The sequence below is a fragment of the Apodemus sylvaticus genome, chromosome 4 (genome assembly GCF_947179515.1).
Source record: "Apodemus sylvaticus chromosome 4, mApoSyl1.1, whole genome shotgun sequence".
Classification (NCBI taxonomy): domain Eukaryota; kingdom Metazoa; phylum Chordata; class Mammalia; order Rodentia; family Muridae; genus Apodemus; species Apodemus sylvaticus.
The window spans coordinates 56,124,371-56,143,291 of NC_067475.1; the positions used below are offsets into that span (position 1 = coordinate 56,124,371).

Consider the following 18,921-nt stretch of genomic DNA (forward strand, 5'->3'; position numbering starts at 1 on the left):
CTTTAGGCCTGCTTGCATATGCCAGGAAATTAAACAGCTCTCAACATCTGCAATAAATTCACATTGCAACCATAATTGTGTAGATATACACACAATAAAACCCAAGAAGATGGAAATAACATTGAAATTGTACTGATATTTTTAAAGTTGTGCATACACTTTTGCTTTATCCTTTTATATTTAGGACTAATTTTAAAGGAGATGGAAAAACACTTTATAGAGAAAGCTAGTAGTAACTTTCCCTTAAGGCTTTGAGTAGTATAACTCCAATGGGCCAATACTAAAGAAACAAGGGCCACAAAAGCTCCTCGACACTATTTCTTGGATTTCAGCAGAGCACTAACAGAACAGATTGACCAAAGGCATACTGCTATGGTGCTAGGGGAATTTGTGGCTAGCTTAACTCTAGTCATAAACACTATGACTCTCCTCACTCAAGGCAGTTGCCCTACTAGAGCTGGCCACTGATCACTTGAAGACAAGAGGAAAGCTTGGATTGTATCTCAACAACTTTATTGACAACACCCAAAGAAGAGTTTCAAGTTTTTGCTCTTTAAACCATGGGTCTTTTATCTTTTCTCAGGTACTTTTATCCTCTTCAAGGTACCTGTGTAAATACAAGTTGCTAAAACCTCACTTACACAGCTTAGTGCTTAAAGAACACAAAGGAAATGACAACACAATAAATCACTTAATCACAGCAAGTCTTCTAAATGCTTGATTTCTATTTCAGTGAACATTTGTTTAAAGTCAAATTCAAGCAGAATAAAGATTATACTTTTAAGGTTTAGGTCCTCTTTCTGTTGTCATGGGCAAACATATGTAACAGGCTATATTTTGACCCTTACCGTCAAAAGGTGATGGCCTTTACTGTTAGCATTAAACTTACCAGTCCTCTTGGCTCCAGGAAGGCTATGAGTCCCTGTGGAAGCCTTCCTCACACCGTCTGATGTGGGAGAAGCTGCTTCTATGGAGCTCCCTGAAGCTCCCAAAGGACAAGCCGCTAAGCTGTCCTTTTTCATCTCCTTCAGTTCTTTTTCTCAGTTCTCCTTTCTAGCTCTCAGGTTGCTTTCCCCACCATTAGGTCTGGGAAACTACACTGACTGGTCCTTATCTTACCTTTGCATCAGTGAGTCACTTGCGTTAATCAATTTAGGCTGAAAACAGTCACTCAAAGTTTTTCTGGATTGACTATTACACTGAGTAATCAGGTTAAGGTTTAACTTCAATTCCTTTTTTGTAGTATTCATATAATCTTAAAATAGATGAACACACCTATGAAAAGTTCATTATGCTTTTGTAGAGATTATGTGTATGACTATTTTAACTCCCAGTATCCAAATTTTTATTTTTCAGTATCATTTTCCACTAAAGAGAACTATTCTTGTAGAAATGGTAGATTCCACATCTGAGGCAAAAATGTATCAGACATGCCTGTAACAGAATAATGGAGCAGGAGAGAATGGGAATGGGATTATAGACTTGAAAAAAAAAAAAAACCTGACATGATCTTATAATTGCTGAGACTGTGTTCAGAACATGGGGTGGTCTTTAGAAAATATTCCACTATTGTATATTTTTAAACTAAAGTCCTACAAGGAAAATTTTCATTCACAATACCAAAAAGTCTCTTGGTAATCCCAGAGCCTCAGCCCTGCCCCTAAGAGCAATCTCTTTCAACAATTTCAATGAAAATGTAAGTGTATATATGCAATTCACAATTTTTAAAACCACAATTGGTAGTTTATTAATACACATTTTTCTCTGACTGATGGCATTTTATGTCTACAGTCTTTTAAACATTATTTTTTCAGGCCTGAAGAGATGGCTCGGGTGTTAAAGAGTACTTGCTGCTCTTACAGAGGACTACAGTTTGTTTCCCCAGGGGCCCAGGTTGATGACTCACAACCCTGGAACTCCAGCTTCAGGGGGATCTATCACTCTCTCTGACTTCTCTGGGTAGTAGAACACTAACATACATGCAGACACTCACATAATTTTTTTGTTGTTGTTGTTTTTCAAAAGACAAAGTCTCATTACATAGCCTTGACTGGCCTACACTACACTACAAAGATAACTCTGGTCTCGAACTCACAGAGATCAGCAAGTTTCTGACTTTCAAGTGGTAGAATTAAAGGGGTACACCATCATGCCCTGCTAAATAAATCTTTAAAAAAGAAATTTTTTCTTGTTCTAGGAATTGAACCTAGAGCTTCACATAGGTGTCCAAGGGTCCTGAGCTGTGTGTCTCTAGACTTTTGTGTAGGGGTGGCTTTAAGACAGAATCTTACCAAGTTATTCAGGCTAATGAAGCATTTGTGATCCTTATCCTTAAGAGCAGTTGGGATGCAGGTGTTCCAAAAGCCACATAATCGCTACTTTTAATATACAAGTGTGTCTATGCTTCATAGTATTTTGGGGTTTATAACTTACATATTGGGCTTCTTTCAAATCTTGATGTGATCCAGAGATTTTGGCCCAGATGTTCACCAATTTCAGGGTTATATACCAAAAAAACAAAACGGTTGGAATAGGGCTAATCAGGTTGTATATAATCTTCAAGCAGCTTATACATTTAGAATTCAGGTTGGGGGGGATGCATTCTTACCACCTTGTAAAATGTCCTGTTTTAAAACACATCCTCTACTCAGTCTTAGAATGTCAATACTAAAATCTTTCTAATCCCTCCTAGGCACATTTTTGGGGAGACTGAAAAAAGCCTATTTCCCTTCACCAGGAGGTAAACACCAGTGATATAGACTACCCATCTAATCTCATGATCACAAACAAGCTTAGAGACTCCATAGAGATGCATGGGGTCACCGAGGTGGGGAACGGGGAGGCGTTTAGACGTGAATCACGGTTAAAGGAGTCAAAGGAGGTGGATATAGGAGGGGGCAAGGCAGCCATGTTACTGGATCCTAATACGGATTAATCGGAGTGCTGAGGTCCAAGAAATGAGATAAATGTAGTGTCCGCACAGTGAGAAGCGTTACATATTAAAGCTAAGCACATTAAGCTATATTATGTTTCACAAATCTTTTACAAATCCAAACTTTACACGGATTCACAGCATAAAACAGGAAGCAAAAAAAGGTCTGCAAATGGTCCTGCAGGTCGGACCAGTCAGTAGGCCCGGACGAGCACTGGTCACTGCGGCCTTAAGGTGGCCAGAAACCGGCCAGGGCTCCGCGGCGCTGTTTCCTATGTCCGCGGGCGGGCAGTGACTCGGTACCGCCCAGGGCGTCAGCGTGACCCGAGGCTCGGTGAACCCTGAACTCACCGCCCCAGCCAGCCGCACAGACCGGGCAGGCGTTTTCTCGCGCACGGGGGTGGGGCTTTTTCAGGCTGCTAACTAAGATGGTGTCGGCTGGACTTCCCGGGACAGCTGCCTAAGCGGATCGAGGGCCAGCAGCCGGAAGGACCACCGAGCCCATTGTCCCGCCCAGACAGGACAGTGCGGAGCTCGCAAGTTCCAGACTCGAAGGACCGAAGCACAGGCAAGTACGCCGTAGGACCTAACAAATGTTTAAGAGAACGCCGAAAGCGCGGGGAGGCGGGCCTGACTCACTGTCACCATCTCGCGACAGCAAAGTGACGTCGCACAGCAAGCGCGTGGTCTAGGCTTTCACCTTCAGACGCCTCAGTTTATGGGCCTACTCCTTTAAGTGAGTGATGGACAGCGCTTTGATCCAATCATTTTCCTCGTCAACATCCAATCAGATTTAAACTTTCTTCAGCCGCCGGAGAAGTTGGAAGACTGGGGTCGAAAGAGAGCGAGCGAGTGAGCGAGTGAGCGAGCGAGCTCTTTGTCTCTCGCGAGATCGGAGAGAGCCAAGTTCTCAGGAAAAAACGCCTGAACTGATGGTCAGACTTCCCAAGTAGTGATTTAAAGGACGTGGCCACAAACCAATGAAAGGGAAGAGAAGGTGGGATCGCTGCTTTCGCCGTGCTAGAAGTACCGTTACAGGGCAGACTTTTTGTCCAATCAACGCTTCTAGGCTTTGGGTCAGGTGACCATGAAGTGCGAGGGGCGGAGCTACAGCCTGGCGCGAGGAACCGTTAAGATAGACAACGAATATAACCAATGAGGTACTGGGATTAGGGCGTTGGGAACCCAATAACAGCGTCGGGGCGGGCGCCTTCCCGGAGCGCGGGGAGATGTAAAGACGGACAAATACTTTTTCCAATGAGAAGGCTGAAGAGTGAATTAATTGACCAATGAGGTCTGCGGGGCGGGAGCCTTTGCCGCGGCGGAGTCCAAGATGGCGGCGTGCGAGTCCGCTGTGTGAAACGAGCGCGGGGTGGCGGGTTAGTCAGCTCCGCAGAGACGACCTCCGGCGACCCTCAACAATGAAAGGGAAGGAGCGCTCGCCAGTCAAGCCCAAGCGCTCCCGTGGTGGTGAGGACTCCAGTTCTCGCGGGGAACGGAGCAAGAAGTTAGGGGGCTCTGGCGGCAGCAATGGAAGCAGCAGCGGGAAGACGGACAGCGGTGGGTCGCGGCGGAGCCTTCATCTGGACAAGTCCAGCAGCCGAGGCGGCAGCCGCGAGTATGATACTGGTGGGGGCAGCTCCAGTAGCCGCTTGCACAGTTACAGCTCCCCAAGCACCAAAAATTCCTCAGGCGGGGGCGAGTCGCGCAGCAGCTCCCGGGGTGGAGGCGGGGAGTCACGTTCCTCCGGGGCCGCCTCCTCAGCGCCTGGCGGCGGGGACGGCGTGGAGTACAAGACCCTGAAGATAAGCGAATTGGGGTCCCAGCTGAGCGACGAGGCGGTGGAGGACGGACTGTTTCACGAGTTCAAACGCTTCGGTGATGTAAGTGTCAAAATCAGTCATCTCTCAGGTTCTGGCAGCGGGGATGAGCGGGTAGCCTTTGTGAACTTCCGGAGGCCAGAGGACGCGAGGGCGGCCAAGCATGCCAGAGGCCGCCTGGTGCTCTATGACCGGCCTCTGAAGATAGAAGCCGTGTACGTGAGCCGGCGCCGCAGCCGCTCCCCGTTAGACAAAGATACTTACGCTCAGTCGTCCAGCGTGGTCGGAACCTCTGTGGGGAGCCACAGGCACGCCCCTGGGGGAGGTGGAGGCCAGAGATCGCTTTCTCCGGGCGGTGCTGCTTTGGGATACAGAGACTACCGGTTGCAGCAGTTGGCTCTCGGCCGCCTGCCACCACCACCCCCGCCACCATTGCCCCGGGAGCTGGAAAGAGAACGAGACTATCCGTTCTACGACCGAGTGCGCCCAGCCTATAGTCTGGAGCCGAGGGTGGGAGCTGGAGCAGGTGCTGCCCCTTTCCGAGAAGTGGATGAGATATCACCTGAGGATGATCAGCGTGCCAACCGGACACTTTTCCTGGGCAACTTAGATATCACTGTGACAGAAAATGATCTCAGAAGGGCTTTTGATCGTTTTGGAGTCATCACAGAAGTGGACATTAAGAGACCCTCTCGTGGCCAGACCAGCACCTATGGCTTTCTCAAATTTGAGAATCTAGACATGTCTCACAGGGCCAAACTAGCAATGTCTGGCAAAATTATAATTCGGAATCCAATCAAGATTGGTTATGGTAAGGCCACACCCACTACCCGACTTTGGGTGGGTGGTCTGGGACCTTGGGTGCCTCTTGCTGCCCTGGCACGAGAATTTGATCGATTTGGCACCATTCGAACCATAGACTACCGAAAAGGCGACAGTTGGGCATATATACAGTATGAAAGCTTGGATGCAGCTCATGCTGCCTGGACCCATATGCGTGGATTCCCACTTGGTGGCCCAGATCGTCGCCTTAGGGTAGACTTTGCAGACACAGAACATCGATACCAGCAGCAATATCTCCAGCCTCTGCCCTTGACCCATTATGAACTAGTGACAGATACTTTTGGACATCGAGCCCCTGACCCTTTGAGGAGTGCTCGGGACAGGACACCGCCCTTACTGTACAGAGATCGTGATAGGGACCTTTATCCTGATTCTGACTGGGCGCCACCCCCACCACCAGTTCGAGAACGCAGTGCTCGTGCTGCAACTAGTGCTGTTTCTGCTTATGAGCCACTGGATAGCTTGGATCGAAGGAGGGATGGCTGGTCATTGGACAGGGACAGGGGTGATCGGGACTTACCAAGCAGCAGGGACCAGCCGAGGAAGCGAAGGCTGCCTGAGGAAAGTGGAGGACGGCATCTTGATAGATCACCTGAGAGTGACCGGCCTCGAAAACAGCGTCACTGCACTCCTTCTCCTGACCGAAGTCCAGAACTGAGCAGTAACAGAGATCGCTACAACAGTGACAATGATCGATCATCTCGGCTTCTACTCTTGGAAAGGCCTTCCCCAGTCAGAGACAGACGGGGCAGTTTGGAGAAGAGCCAGAGTGACAAGCGAGACCGGAAAAACTCTGCATCAGCCGAACGGGATAGGAAGCACCGGACAGCTGCTCCCACAGAGGGAAAAAACCCTGTGAAAAAGGAAGACCGATCTGATGGCAATGCACCCAGTGCCAGCACTTCTTCATCAAAGCAGAAGCCACCTTCCCAGAAACAGGATGGAGGGACAGCTCCTGCGGCAGCATCCTCTCCCAAACTCTGTTTGGCTTGGCAGGGCATGCTTCTACTGAAGAACAGCAACTTCCCTTCCAACATGCATCTATTGCAGGGTGACCTCCAAGTTGCTAGCAGTCTACTTGTGGAAGGTTCAACTGGAGGCAAAGTAGCCCAGCTCAAGATCACTCAGCGGCTCCGTTTGGACCAGCCCAAGTTGGATGAAGTAACTCGTCGCATCAAAGTGGCAGGGCCTAATGGTTATGCCATTCTCCTGGCTGTACCTGGAAGTTCTGACAGCCGATCCTCCTCTTCCTCGGCCACATCAGACACTGCCGCCTCTACTCAGAGGCCACTTAGGAACCTTGTGTCCTATTTAAAGCAAAAGCAGGCAGCTGGGGTGATCAGCCTCCCTGTGGGAGGCAATAAAGACAAGGAAAACACCGGGGTTCTTCATGCCTTCCCACCTTGTGAGTTCTCTCAGCAGTTCCTGGATTCCCCTGCCAAGGCACTGGCCAAATCTGAAGAAGATTACCTGGTCATGATCATTGTCCGTGGTGCGTCCTAAAGTCCATGTGTAACTTGTATTTACTACTTTGACAAGGTTCCTTGTTTTGTGATGTGTGTAATGGGATATAGCATCAGATGAAAATTTCTTTCAATTAGTTTAGTTGGGTTTTTTTTATATATATATTTTTGTAAACCTCCTTAAAATAGATATTGGGGCAGTTTAGTTATTAAGTGAAAGGGATGCCCTGAAGGTAGCAGGAAGATAGATGTGCTTTAATTAGGAGTTCTTACCCTCATAATTTTTCTTTTTCTTCAGGTTTTTTATTTTTTTCCTTTTTCAATCTTGAGTTTTTTTAAAAAAAAAAAATCCTCAAAATGATAAAAACCACAATTTTTAAAATCATAAATTTGGAGAGAAGAACCTTCTGATAATATTTACTCTGTACTGAAAATGATTTGATTGGTGCATAGATAATTTATACTAGAAGCATTGTGTGACTAGAATTGATCAGGTGTTGCAAAGTCCAATTATTTTAATCAGGAGTTTATTCCCAGAATGTTTGCTTTAACATTTATATCATTAGCTTTTGAGTTTTGTATCCCATGTTTGTAGCAGTAATTGGCAAAAGTTGAAGCTTGTGTTATAAACCATTTACATCTTAAACTGGTATGCAAGAAATGAGTAAATGCATTTAAAATGAGAATTTGTTGGTAAGTTAGGTGCACGATAGTGTTCTTATTGACAGAGAGATGTAGCTAATACAGTTCTATTGTGCATACTTCAAAACCAAAAATGAAATTTTTTATATCCACTTAAATTTCTGGTTTCAGTAAGAGTTGTCTTCAGGCTTATAAGTAATCCTTTTATTTTTTAAAAGGTTATTGTAAAATGCCCTCAATATATTTGAAGAAAATACCTTCAGTCTTTTTTTTTTTAATGTTTAAACAAAAGTAGTGGCGTTGCATTGGTGACAGTGTTTTAAATATCTTTGAAATTTAATGTTTAATATTTTGACTGCTGCCTGGCTGGAGAGGTTTGACATTTCAGTGTTAGAAAACTTTTTTTTTTTAAATTTTTTTTTTTTTGGTGTGTGTGTGTACCTGTAATTAACTTACCTGCACAGATTTCCCCCCCCCCACCAAGCCCTCCCCCCACAAAATAAAGAGCTGAGGATTTGATCTGGTTTTTAAAAAATAAGGGCTTCTGTTACTTTATAATAATGTTTTTTTTGTTTGTTTTTATGTGCCCTTCTGCTATCACTTATGATTCTAAGGTCATTATTAAATATGATTTTCTTCCTCGATTTAAGTATTGAGGACTTCACCTGGGCCCAGTATTTAGTTATGATTAGGAACTTGAGTTTTTGGATCATGGTCATTTTTCTATTCTGTGAATGTGACTTACTCAAAGCCTTGCAGAGCCCAACTGTTTTCTTTCTGTTATCAAAGCTCATAGATTTGAAATTGCATCAGTAAAGTAAAGTGACCCAGAAAAGTCACGTAATTTTAGTTTTTCACTATGACTGTATATAAAGCATGTCAGTATGAAAACCACATCACTACATCATACTTTTTGTTATTTACTATGTATTTATGATTTTTATTTTAATTTGGAGTGTTTTGAGAAAAAGAATGTACTTGGCTTCTGAGCACAAAGGTATGCCTATAGGAAAAATACTGAAATCCTCCCAACTAAGACTTTGGGTGTCTTTTGCCTCCAAAAATGCAACACTTGGCTTGAAATACACGTCTATTTAGAAACTGATGCAAGTGCAGTCTGTGTACATGGAGTTTAAGTACGGTTTTTAGTTAGCTAGGTAGATTTTTTTCAGTTTAAATAATTTCACTAGCCATTACTTTTTATTTTATCCTTTTATTTTTATTTTTTGATAAGATAGTTGGGCAAATGATTTTGCTGTTAGAGAGTGGTCTGTGACATCTAATTTTACTATTAATCAAATGTGTTGTGATGGTTTGCTCCATGTTTATTTGAACCCTTATCTGACACCGCTACATTTTATTAGATCTGATCAATTAGTGCTTCAGTATTTTTGAAACAGTGGCTTGATGCCATTCCCAAATGTATGTATTATGTAAATTAGTTTGGTGCTTACCCACAAAGTGCCATCTTATTTGTGTTGCCTACTCTTGTGCAGGTTCATAATATTTGTCAATTAGCCACTTAAACCTACAGAATTTGATTGACAGCAAAGTCCAAATGTTTCCAATCGTATCAGCCATATCAGAATCTCATACTGGATATTCTTTTAAAATTGTTAAAATTTTATGCCTATGGGTGTTTTGCCTGCATGTATGTCTTCATACCACATGCTGGCTGCTCTCAAGAGGACCCAGGTTTGGTTCCCAGTTTAGTCCCATGGGATCCAACACACTCCTCTGGCATCTCTGAATGTTTATTTTGACAGCCCCCCCCCCTTTTTTTTTTTAACTTAGTACTTTAGTGTAATTGCTTTTTATCTTTTCAGAAACTCAAAATGAATAGAAAGAAAATTTCTTAAAGTATGCTACTTTTGTGTTAAATATACTGGTAAAAATAAGATTAAAACTTATGATCACAGCTTCAAAGTTTATGGAAAGTTAAGCAATCACTTAGCTTCTAGCAAATGGTTCTACTTAATTGTGGACTAGTGTTTGCTGGTTGTAATAGAGATTTTCCCTGTAAAGAATTTTTCATACAGAAACCTAAATTTTTAATGTGTACTTGTACACCATCAAACTGAAGGTAGTTTTCCTTTCAGAATTAACCTCTGGCTTCTATAAGCTTTTGTTATATCTTGAAGGTGGTAAACTCTTTGTGACTGACTCACTTAGATCATTTGATACATAGCAGTAAAAGGTGTTTTTCAGAGTCATAGTTATTTTAAAAACTATGTTATGGGCAGATGTTCACTGACTTTTTCTTTAATCTTTTTTTAAAAATTAAGTTAGCTTTTTTTCAGCTAGTAAAATTGCTCATTTTGCAGGCACAGCTTGAACTGCAGTTTGTATCCATATAAGAACCATTTATCAAAACTTCTGTAGTAACAGAATTATGAGATCTTCTATTGAAGAGGGCCTTAATGACTCAAGTGAAAAAAAAATGGAGACAATTTCTGAACTTTTTTTCTTCCTGTCTTTGTTACAAAGTCTGGTTTTGAAATAGGAGTAAGGTGTGAGAACAAGAACCAGAGTTAACCTTGTTAACTTTCTGGTTCCATAATTGTGGGAAATGATTTCAGGTAACTACAGTAAATTGTTAAATTTGATGAAGAGTTCTCATGTGTACAACTTGAACAGAATTGAAAAGTATGAGTCCTGAAGTATTATTTTCTGACTGTTTAGCAAATTGTGTGTTTTCTTAACAGAAAGTAACACCTACTGTCTTTGGTAACATATAGGTAAAGGTGGTTCATAAATGGCTTTGTAGCTTTAACCCCTGTCTACCTAGTAATGGAGTAGTCTTTATTACTCTATATAAATTACAGAACTAAGTGTAGAGGGGTTAAAAGTTTGTCTAAACTCCATCTTTCTGTTCCACTTTTTTAGTTAGAAGATATTGGTTGATTATAAATTTGCTTTTTCCTGAACATTTGGCCATACATTAGTCAGGTTTTTTTTTTGTTTTTGTTTTTGTTTTTGTTTTTGTTTTGAGGATAAACAATATTTTCAGTCCTTGATAACAGTTTTTTAAAAAGTCAAACCCTATTGTTTTATTTGTTATTTGTGTATTCATATAGTAAATTTATTTCAAGGTTTGTGCCAGTGGATATTATTGGTGCTTTTTGAAGTTAAAGTGGACTAACCAGGAAGGTCTTGTTAATACTATGTTCATCTATAATGGCATAGGGGAAATATATATATTTTTAATACTGTAAACGTTTGTACTGAATAACCTTTTTTTCCCCCTCCCGCAAGCAAAACTGGTGAACAGCGGATGAAGATACGGAATTCAAAGCTCTAATGGACCTTTTTGAAGAGAAGTGGCTTATGTGGAGTTTACATGGGCCTCTGATGGAAGAAAGCTAATCTGTTTAGTATTTTGTGCATTTTACTAAAATGGCAGCTTAACATTGTGTATCTGCTATTGTGATGCCAATGCCGGTGTTTTAAGTGGAAAAATGACCTCTTTGCTTTGTGCTGTGTACACAAGATTTCTGGAAAAGTAAAGAAAAACCCTTTTTATGGCTCACACAGCTTAAAAGTAGCTGTCACTCAAACATGGGCTCACAGTTGAGCTGCTTTTGTTTTATTCTAAATAAATTGTTTCTTTTGAGGAAAATGTTTTTCTGCCTGGAAGTGAATTGACGGCAAACCTTGACCCCTTTGTTTGCAGCGGAGGGGGTCCTTGCTGCTGCTCAGATCTCGTATGTCTTGAGCAAGAAGCAGGGAGATCATCAATTTCATTTTGACTATCACGGTGTGTCAATTCTGAAGGATCATAGTGTTACAGTGACCCCCCTTTGTTTGCAGTGAAGGGGATCCTTTGCTTCTCGGTCCTCAACACGATGAGGGTGCTGTTTGCTGGCATGCAAGAAGCCGGGGCAAGCACTCTAAGCCTCACTACGGTGCACGAGTCGGGGGCTTTGCTGGTTTGAAGAGCCGGAGTTCCTGAAATTTAAGTTTTGATTTATTTTGTTCACCCATCACGTTTGGCTTTAGTTTCATTTTTTAATTTGAAGAAAAGTTTGAAATTGCATTATCTTGCACTTTTAACATTTGCACCAAATTGCCAAAAGAAGGAGAAATGCTCCGGTTGCTTTTTAAATGTTAATGATGATGTTAATAAAGCCTTTCCTGACACATTTGAGGAGCTCCTCCGTCTCCAGGGGCTTCTTACCAGAGTTATGCAGTGATGGGTTTAGTTCTGAATGGATGAAGAGTTCCTGAGAGCTAGCATTTGTAATTAGAACCGTTACTTGGTATCTGTGCCTTATTTGACCTGTGGTTCCACATGCCTTGGATGCGCATGCACCGTGACGGTTTCATAGGTTCGAACGCACACTCAGGCCCAGTCACTTCGGTTGGTAGTACAGATTGTGAGGAAAAAAATGGAGGCATCCTTAAGGAGGATTTTGTTTGCCTTTAGTTCCTGCATTATCCTGTACAGGGGCTCTTGAGCTTTGGAAGCCTGTTCCCAGTACAGGAGAAAAACTCCCCTGTTGGCAGCAGGATACTTCAGTGCACAGTGACAACGCTGGAGTTCAAGAGGAAGCCAGCAATTCTGCACCTTTGGCTTCAGACACCATGGTTGTTTGCCAGTTTTAAACTTAATAGATGCAGACGAAGACCACCTTGACATGCAGGCTTGTTGGGCTTGTTTTGAATTTTAACCTCGGATGGAAGAGCCCTAGTGCTGTCTTGTCTCCATGCGGGATGATGATTGCTAGGCAACAGGTGATTATCAACCAAGGATGCCATGATTATACTCTACAAGGTGGTGTTCCAGTGGTAAACAGCTGTATAAACTTGTAAACAGGTAAGAGGGTTTTTTAGAGGTCAAAAGTATACTTACTAGGGTGAGGGCGTTTAAAGCTTCGGTTATGTTTCTCTTGGACGTCTTTAGACATTGCTGGTCTTAAACTCCCTCCCCTCACCTAGGTATTTAGAAAAGCCTGAAACTTTGTTCTTGGTAATTCTTCTGTGCTTTAAGAGTATATTTTGTTATCTGAAAAAAAAATATTTTAATGTGGAAGCCAAAATGTCAGCATTTGATACAGACTTGAGCCTTGCAGTCTTCTTTAAGTTTTTGACATTTGTCATTAACCTTGATGTTCACCTTTCTTGGTGATTTAATGGTGCTAGAGGACTTAATGGCCATCAAAACACAAGGGTTATTATTGTTACTAATATTATTATTATTGGGAATGCAAAATATTTTATCCAAAATGGTCTTATATTTGTTTTCTTGTCCCTCAAAGAGATTGATTATGAAATTTAGGCAACTGCAACTTGAGGGAAATGAATGGGCAGTGTTGAAAAGTCTGACTTTTACCAGTTTCCTTGTCCAGTTATCCTAGTAGCCTGAGCATCCTTCCTGCACATTAATCAAATAAGCAAGTACAGCTTCTTTGTCTGTTAAACAACTTCCTCACTTTGTTTTAAATGGGTTTAGAGATTTTGAATAGAACTGTTCATTACATCCATAAGATGTAGGGACTCTGGTAGCTACAGTAGCTGGTCCGCACTGGCTACTTCACTCCATAGGTAGGCTTGGGCCCTTGGGTGACTCAGCCGCACAGCGTACTGTGTATCACTGATAAATGAGAGGGGCAAATGAGGGAGCCAGAACTTTCAGGCTCTTGGTGTGTGTAAGGTGTTGTAAAGCTAAGCTTGCTTATGAGGTAATTCACGGACCCTTGCCTCTCCAAGGATCTTACTGCTGCTAATGCCAGTCTTCATTATATTTTTCTTTCTTGCTAGTTAAGTATTTACCAATTAGTAGGCAAATATTTTTTTAATATATTTACTTTATGTATATTAGTATACATACATTATTTTATTTATATGAGTAAGCTGTCCCTGAAACTTCTGAAGAGGGCATCAGATTCCAATAGAGATGGTTGTGAGCCAACATGTGATTGCTGGGAATTGAACTGCTGCGCCATCTCTCCAGCCCAGTAGGCAAATATTTTAACGGGAGAATTATGTTGCACTGCTAAATTTTCTGAGGACTCAGGCTTCATCTGAAGAATGAGGGGGAAATGTTTAAAATCAGCATTTTAAAATGTATTATATAAAAACATGCAAAAATGAGAAGGTACACAGTGTAGCAACTGTTCTGAAACTGATATTCATGAAATTTAGTATTCTTAGCTGCATTGAAGGATAATTAACTGGTGGGATGTTCTGATTTTGAAATGTGGAAGCTGCTCTATGAATTTATTTGTGTGGTTTCCCAGGGTCTTTAGCATAATCTAGATGTAGCATATTCTTCCAGGAGACCTCTGAATTGAGTTCATTTTTAAAAGCTTAGCAGTGGTTAAAATTGAAAAGAAGTATTGCCTTAAGTAAAACAACCTAGATTTTGTAAATTACTAGTCCCATAGTTTGAGTAAGTTAAAAGCTTTTTATTTACCTAGACTTTTTTTGATACTGGTCTTTTAAGAAGCCCAGGCTGGTCTCAAACTCAAGGTCTTCCTGCCTTTGCTTCTCTGAGTGCTGAGTTTACAGGCATGTGACTCCACATCACAGGATCTTAGTACAAACTTGGACTTACTGTATGGCCAAGTCTTGGGGGGGGGGTGGCGTCTGAGCTTAAAGGTTTAAAGTATTTACCATGATTCAACTCAGTTGATTGTAATATTCGTCTTTTGTAAGTTTTTAATAGTTTGATTATTAACTGGATATTGGGAACCAAGATTCTGAGAGTAGGAAATAGAAGTATCAGGTAGTTTCTACCATTGTAACAGTGGTATACACTTCTTAAGTGCTATACACTACTTAAGAAACTTGATATAACGAGGTAAATAATCAACCACCAGGGAAAAGTTTAGCAGTTTGAGGTAATAGGAAATATGTAACAGATCAGTTGCTAATGTTTTACTTTTCTTCCATAGATAATAATGGATATGACTATATGAATAGGTTTCTTAAGTTGGGATGGATAAGAAAGGCTTAACAAAAGTTTATTAGAAGAGGATAAGGAATGGTGGAGGGAGTTTGATAGACAGGTTGGATAAACACATGAATAAAGCAGCTTGGTGAATGGAAAGGATGCACAGACTTAAGTCCTGGAAAACTAGTATGGTGATTGGGTCAACCAAAACAGGAAATTCCAAAGGGCAAGCAAATTTGAGGAAATGGGAGTAGAGATGGATCACTGATAGCAACCATTTACTAATTACTAAATGCCAAGCATTCTGCAAATTCTACATATTGTCTTATTTGACTTTTCTATGTTCTAATCTGACACTGTGGACCCAGGATTCTAAGCAGGCCTTTGTCCTGGCTCTCATGTTCATTAATTTTGCCTTGTTTGTTTGTTTGTTTGTTTGTTTTGTGGAAGCCATGGATAGGATTAAAGCTGTAAACTTGAGAAAATGTGGGTATTTAATTGCAAATGATATTGTATTAACATTTGCAGTATTTAAGAAGTAGGCTCTTTGTTTCTCCATTCTAGCTACTTTGAAATTTGTTAAGGACCAGCATGGTCTAGGAGGTTGTTCCTTTACAAGCTTCTCAGATAATTCTGCTGTTCTGTGGTCATTGGCTATTTGCTAAATAACACTGCTCTGAGAGCATAGGGCGTAGAGGTTAGAACAAGGGTCATAGGATTGAGGAATGAGCAAAGGAGGTATACTTGAAAAGAAGTGTAAGTAGATGAAAAATGTAATGTTTCAGAGCTGAGAAGTGGGGCTCCCCAGAAGATAAGTTCAAAATTGTTGAAGCAAACAGAACAAAACTGTAAATACTCTGACTTTTTAAAGTTGCTACCTAAGTGCTGCATGCTGTGAGGCGTGCATACCTGCAATCTCAGTACTCTGGAGGCAGAATAAAAGTTCGAGGCCAGTCTGCAGTATTACATGGCAGAATCCTGCCTCAAAATGAAACAGAAAAGATTTGTCATTTAAGTAGTAGTTTTATAATCTGTTATTTCTTGAAGGTACTAATTTTTCCTTAGTATTTAATTTTACCTTACCAACAAAGAAGGGCCACTATTTAATTGAAGAAGTGGATATGTAGTCCAGTGTCTGAGCACATTCCATAGGGTGCATAAGGCCCTGGGTTTGATCCCTAGGCACTACACACACACACACACACACACACACACACACACACACAGGTGTTGGAGAAAAATTGCTAACACAACATGAGAAAAGTTCTGTGTTTTGACTAAGTGAAACATAACAAGGAACTTTAGAGAGGTATCCTTGAGATATCAGATGTTAATATGAATAATATGGCTGAAGTATTTGAAAGCAGTTCTATGTATGTGTGTGCATGTGTGCAGGTGCACATGCATGCCTTAATGGGCCAAGGGAAATTAGCATTTCTATAATATAAAGATCATGAATATGTTTGGGGGTTTGTTTACTTTTTTTTTATTGGAACTGAGGAGAAGGCTCAGAAGTTAAAAGTTGCTCTTCCAGAGGGCCTAACTTTCATTCCCCATAACCTCACAGCTTGCTAGAACTCCAGTTTCAGGGGATCTGATGCCTATTCTCGCCTCAGGCAGCAGGCTGGCGTGTGGTTCACAAACCTACACATAAAAAGTATGTATGAGGTATGTGTGTAGGCACACATGAAGTTGGGAAGACTACTTTATGGAGTTGTTTTTCCTTGTCTACCTTCATGTGGAATCATAGGGCTCAACTTAGGTCTCCAGGCTTTCACAGCAAGTATCCTTACCTACTGAGCCATCATGATGCTCCTCTGTAATGTGTTTTAAAATTTATTTTGTAGATACTGGAACAAGGCTTCTAGCATGCTTAAGTTTGTGCTATACCATTGAAGTATCAGTTAGTGCTTTTTGTAGTTATTCAGTTTTTTTGTTTCTTAAGGCTTTTAACTGTTGACTCCCCTGAGCTTTCAGAATGACCTTACTTCTGGTACGTCAGCTGCTGCCTCATAGTATTTGTGTTTTATTAAATTAATATAGCAGTTTCCATTGTATTCATATATAGTTTGTGAAATATGATTTTTGTATTTCATATTTTTTTCTAGTGGTATCAAACTAAATTTTTATTCTAAGATCTAAAGGGTCTAGTTGCTCATGGTAGTACATACCTTTATTGTTCTTACACTCCAGGGGTAGAGGCAGAGACAGAGGCAGGTGAATGAATTCCTGAGTTTGAGGGTAGCCTGCTCTATGTAGCAAGTTCCAGGCCATCTAAGATACGAAAGTAAGACTGTCTTTAAAAGCAAAGACTTGGCCAGGTGGTGGCGGCACTGCCGCGCATGCCTTTAATCCCAGCACTTGGGAGGCAGAGGCAGGCGGATTTCTGAGATGGAGGACAGCCTGGGCTACACAGAAAAACCCTGTCTTGGAAAAAGAAAGCAAAGACTTTCCACTAAATGGTTATTATCTATGCAAAACAGAGGTTTTAAATTGTATAAATTGCTTGTTTATTGTATAAATTTCAAGTAACTAGTGGATTACTTTTTTTACCCAGGAAAAGGGCTTAATAACATTTTTTAATATGGGTGAGCCTGTTAGTGCACCTATGTCAACAGTAGAACTGTCATCAAATTTAACACTTAGGTGTTATGTATTTTTATAACATTTTAATGAATATTTAAAAATCAATATTCATATATTTATATTTTAGTATATAGAAATTGAATATTAATAGTTTTACTAGCCTCACAAGATAAGTATCTTATAGTTTGGTATACACTTTTTGTTTGTTTTTAGATATAGCATCTTATAGCCTGTGTAGGCCTAGAACTCTCCATATAGCTAAAAGGTGATCTGGAACTTCTGTCTTTCTGTCTTTACTTCCCAAGTGCTTAGGATATGTTATCATATCTTTGTCTATAGAAATACTTCAGTGAACTGTGCTCCTTAATTGGGATTTTCTGCATTCTGTAGCAGAGTTCTCAACCCTGACTCCTCGAGGAACTTTGAGGATTTTAATTCCAGTAGTTAACATTCTTCTTCAGATTGATTTAAATTGCGGTGGATGGAGTGACTCTGCAAAGCCTTGTTCATCCTTTGTATAAGTGCCCAAGTAATTCTACTGTGCTGCCAGTGCTGAGAGCCACTGCTCTAGAGACAGTTTATACATACTAAGAAATACACAGCCTTTTGAGAATTGTTAGAAAACAAAAACAATAACAACAAAACCAGTACAACTTTGGTTCAGTACAATATGTATATTGCTGAACATATTGAACCCTGTTGCCAAAAACATGGTCCCAGCCGAATAGCGCGTTATAATCACTTGAAAGGTGTTAGGACTGTAGAATTGTAGAGCTTCGTCTCACACCTAGTGGATGGGGTGAAAATCTTCAGATAATTCATATGTACATTAAGGTTTGGCAGATGCTTGCCTGGGTTTGGGAGGCACTGGGTTTGAACCTTGACACCATGTACACACACAAAAACATTTAAGAAACTGCTTTTGGTCTAGATACAGTATTCTGTGTGATAAAATTAATAATTAGAATCTTATTCCTTGTGTATAAGTCCCAAAGTTGCATTGGTGAAAATTAACTGTGAAGCATTTATATTTTTTCTTTGTTTCAGGAAAACAGCAAAACTAGGATAAAATCAACACACACACACACACACACACTCTTACACACACTAGACATTTACTATTTTCTGTAAGGGAAGTAGTATTGAAGTCAGCTTCAGGTCAGCAGAAAATAACCAGCCTTAGTTAACAGATAGATGAAGGAGGGATTACCGTTTTGCCTATCTTACTTGGTTGATTTTTTTTTTTTTGTACCCTTGGTTGATTTCTAAATATGTGTTGTTGTTTTTTTTTTCCCTTTCCTGATGCCTCATGCATATCATCAGATAGAATAATCCCCAAGACCTACACACACACACACACACACACACACACACGTTGACGCCCTGTGATTTAGTGTTTTGGGTTTCATTTTGTGGGTTTTTTTGTTTGTTTGTTTGTTTGTTTCTTTCTTTCTTTTTTTTGGTTTTTTGCTATGGGTAGGACCTAGGGCCTACATGTGCAGCAAGTATTCTGTCACTGAGATTTCCTCCAACATAGACGTTTGGGAAAGTGGATATGGGCATAATTGAGGAGTGGTTCCTAATTAAACTGTCTTTAAATTATATACTTTACAGGCTAATTTTCTTCACATAGAAACAAGAGTCAGTCTATAATACCAAATCACACAGTGAGAAAACAAATATTAATATTCATGTATATGGCCAAATATGATATTCAGAGGATAGTCTTAATTTACATTA

At 40.8% G+C, this 18,921-nt stretch overlaps 1 protein-coding gene across 1 annotated transcript; it reads left to right on the forward strand.

The window, feature by feature from the left end:
- The first annotated feature begins 3,312 nt into the window (after positions 1 to 3,312).
- Positions 3,313 to 11,319, forward strand: Rbm15 (RNA binding motif protein 15). Its single transcript, XM_052179493.1, has 2 exons — positions 3,313 to 7,087; positions 10,956 to 11,319. The coding sequence occupies exons 1-2, from the start codon at positions 4,222 to 4,224 to the stop codon at positions 10,976 to 10,978; spliced, it is 2,889 nt and encodes a 962-aa protein (XP_052035453.1). The 5' UTR covers positions 3,313 to 4,221; the 3' UTR covers positions 10,979 to 11,319.
- The last annotated feature ends 7,602 nt before the right edge of the window (positions 11,320 to 18,921 follow it).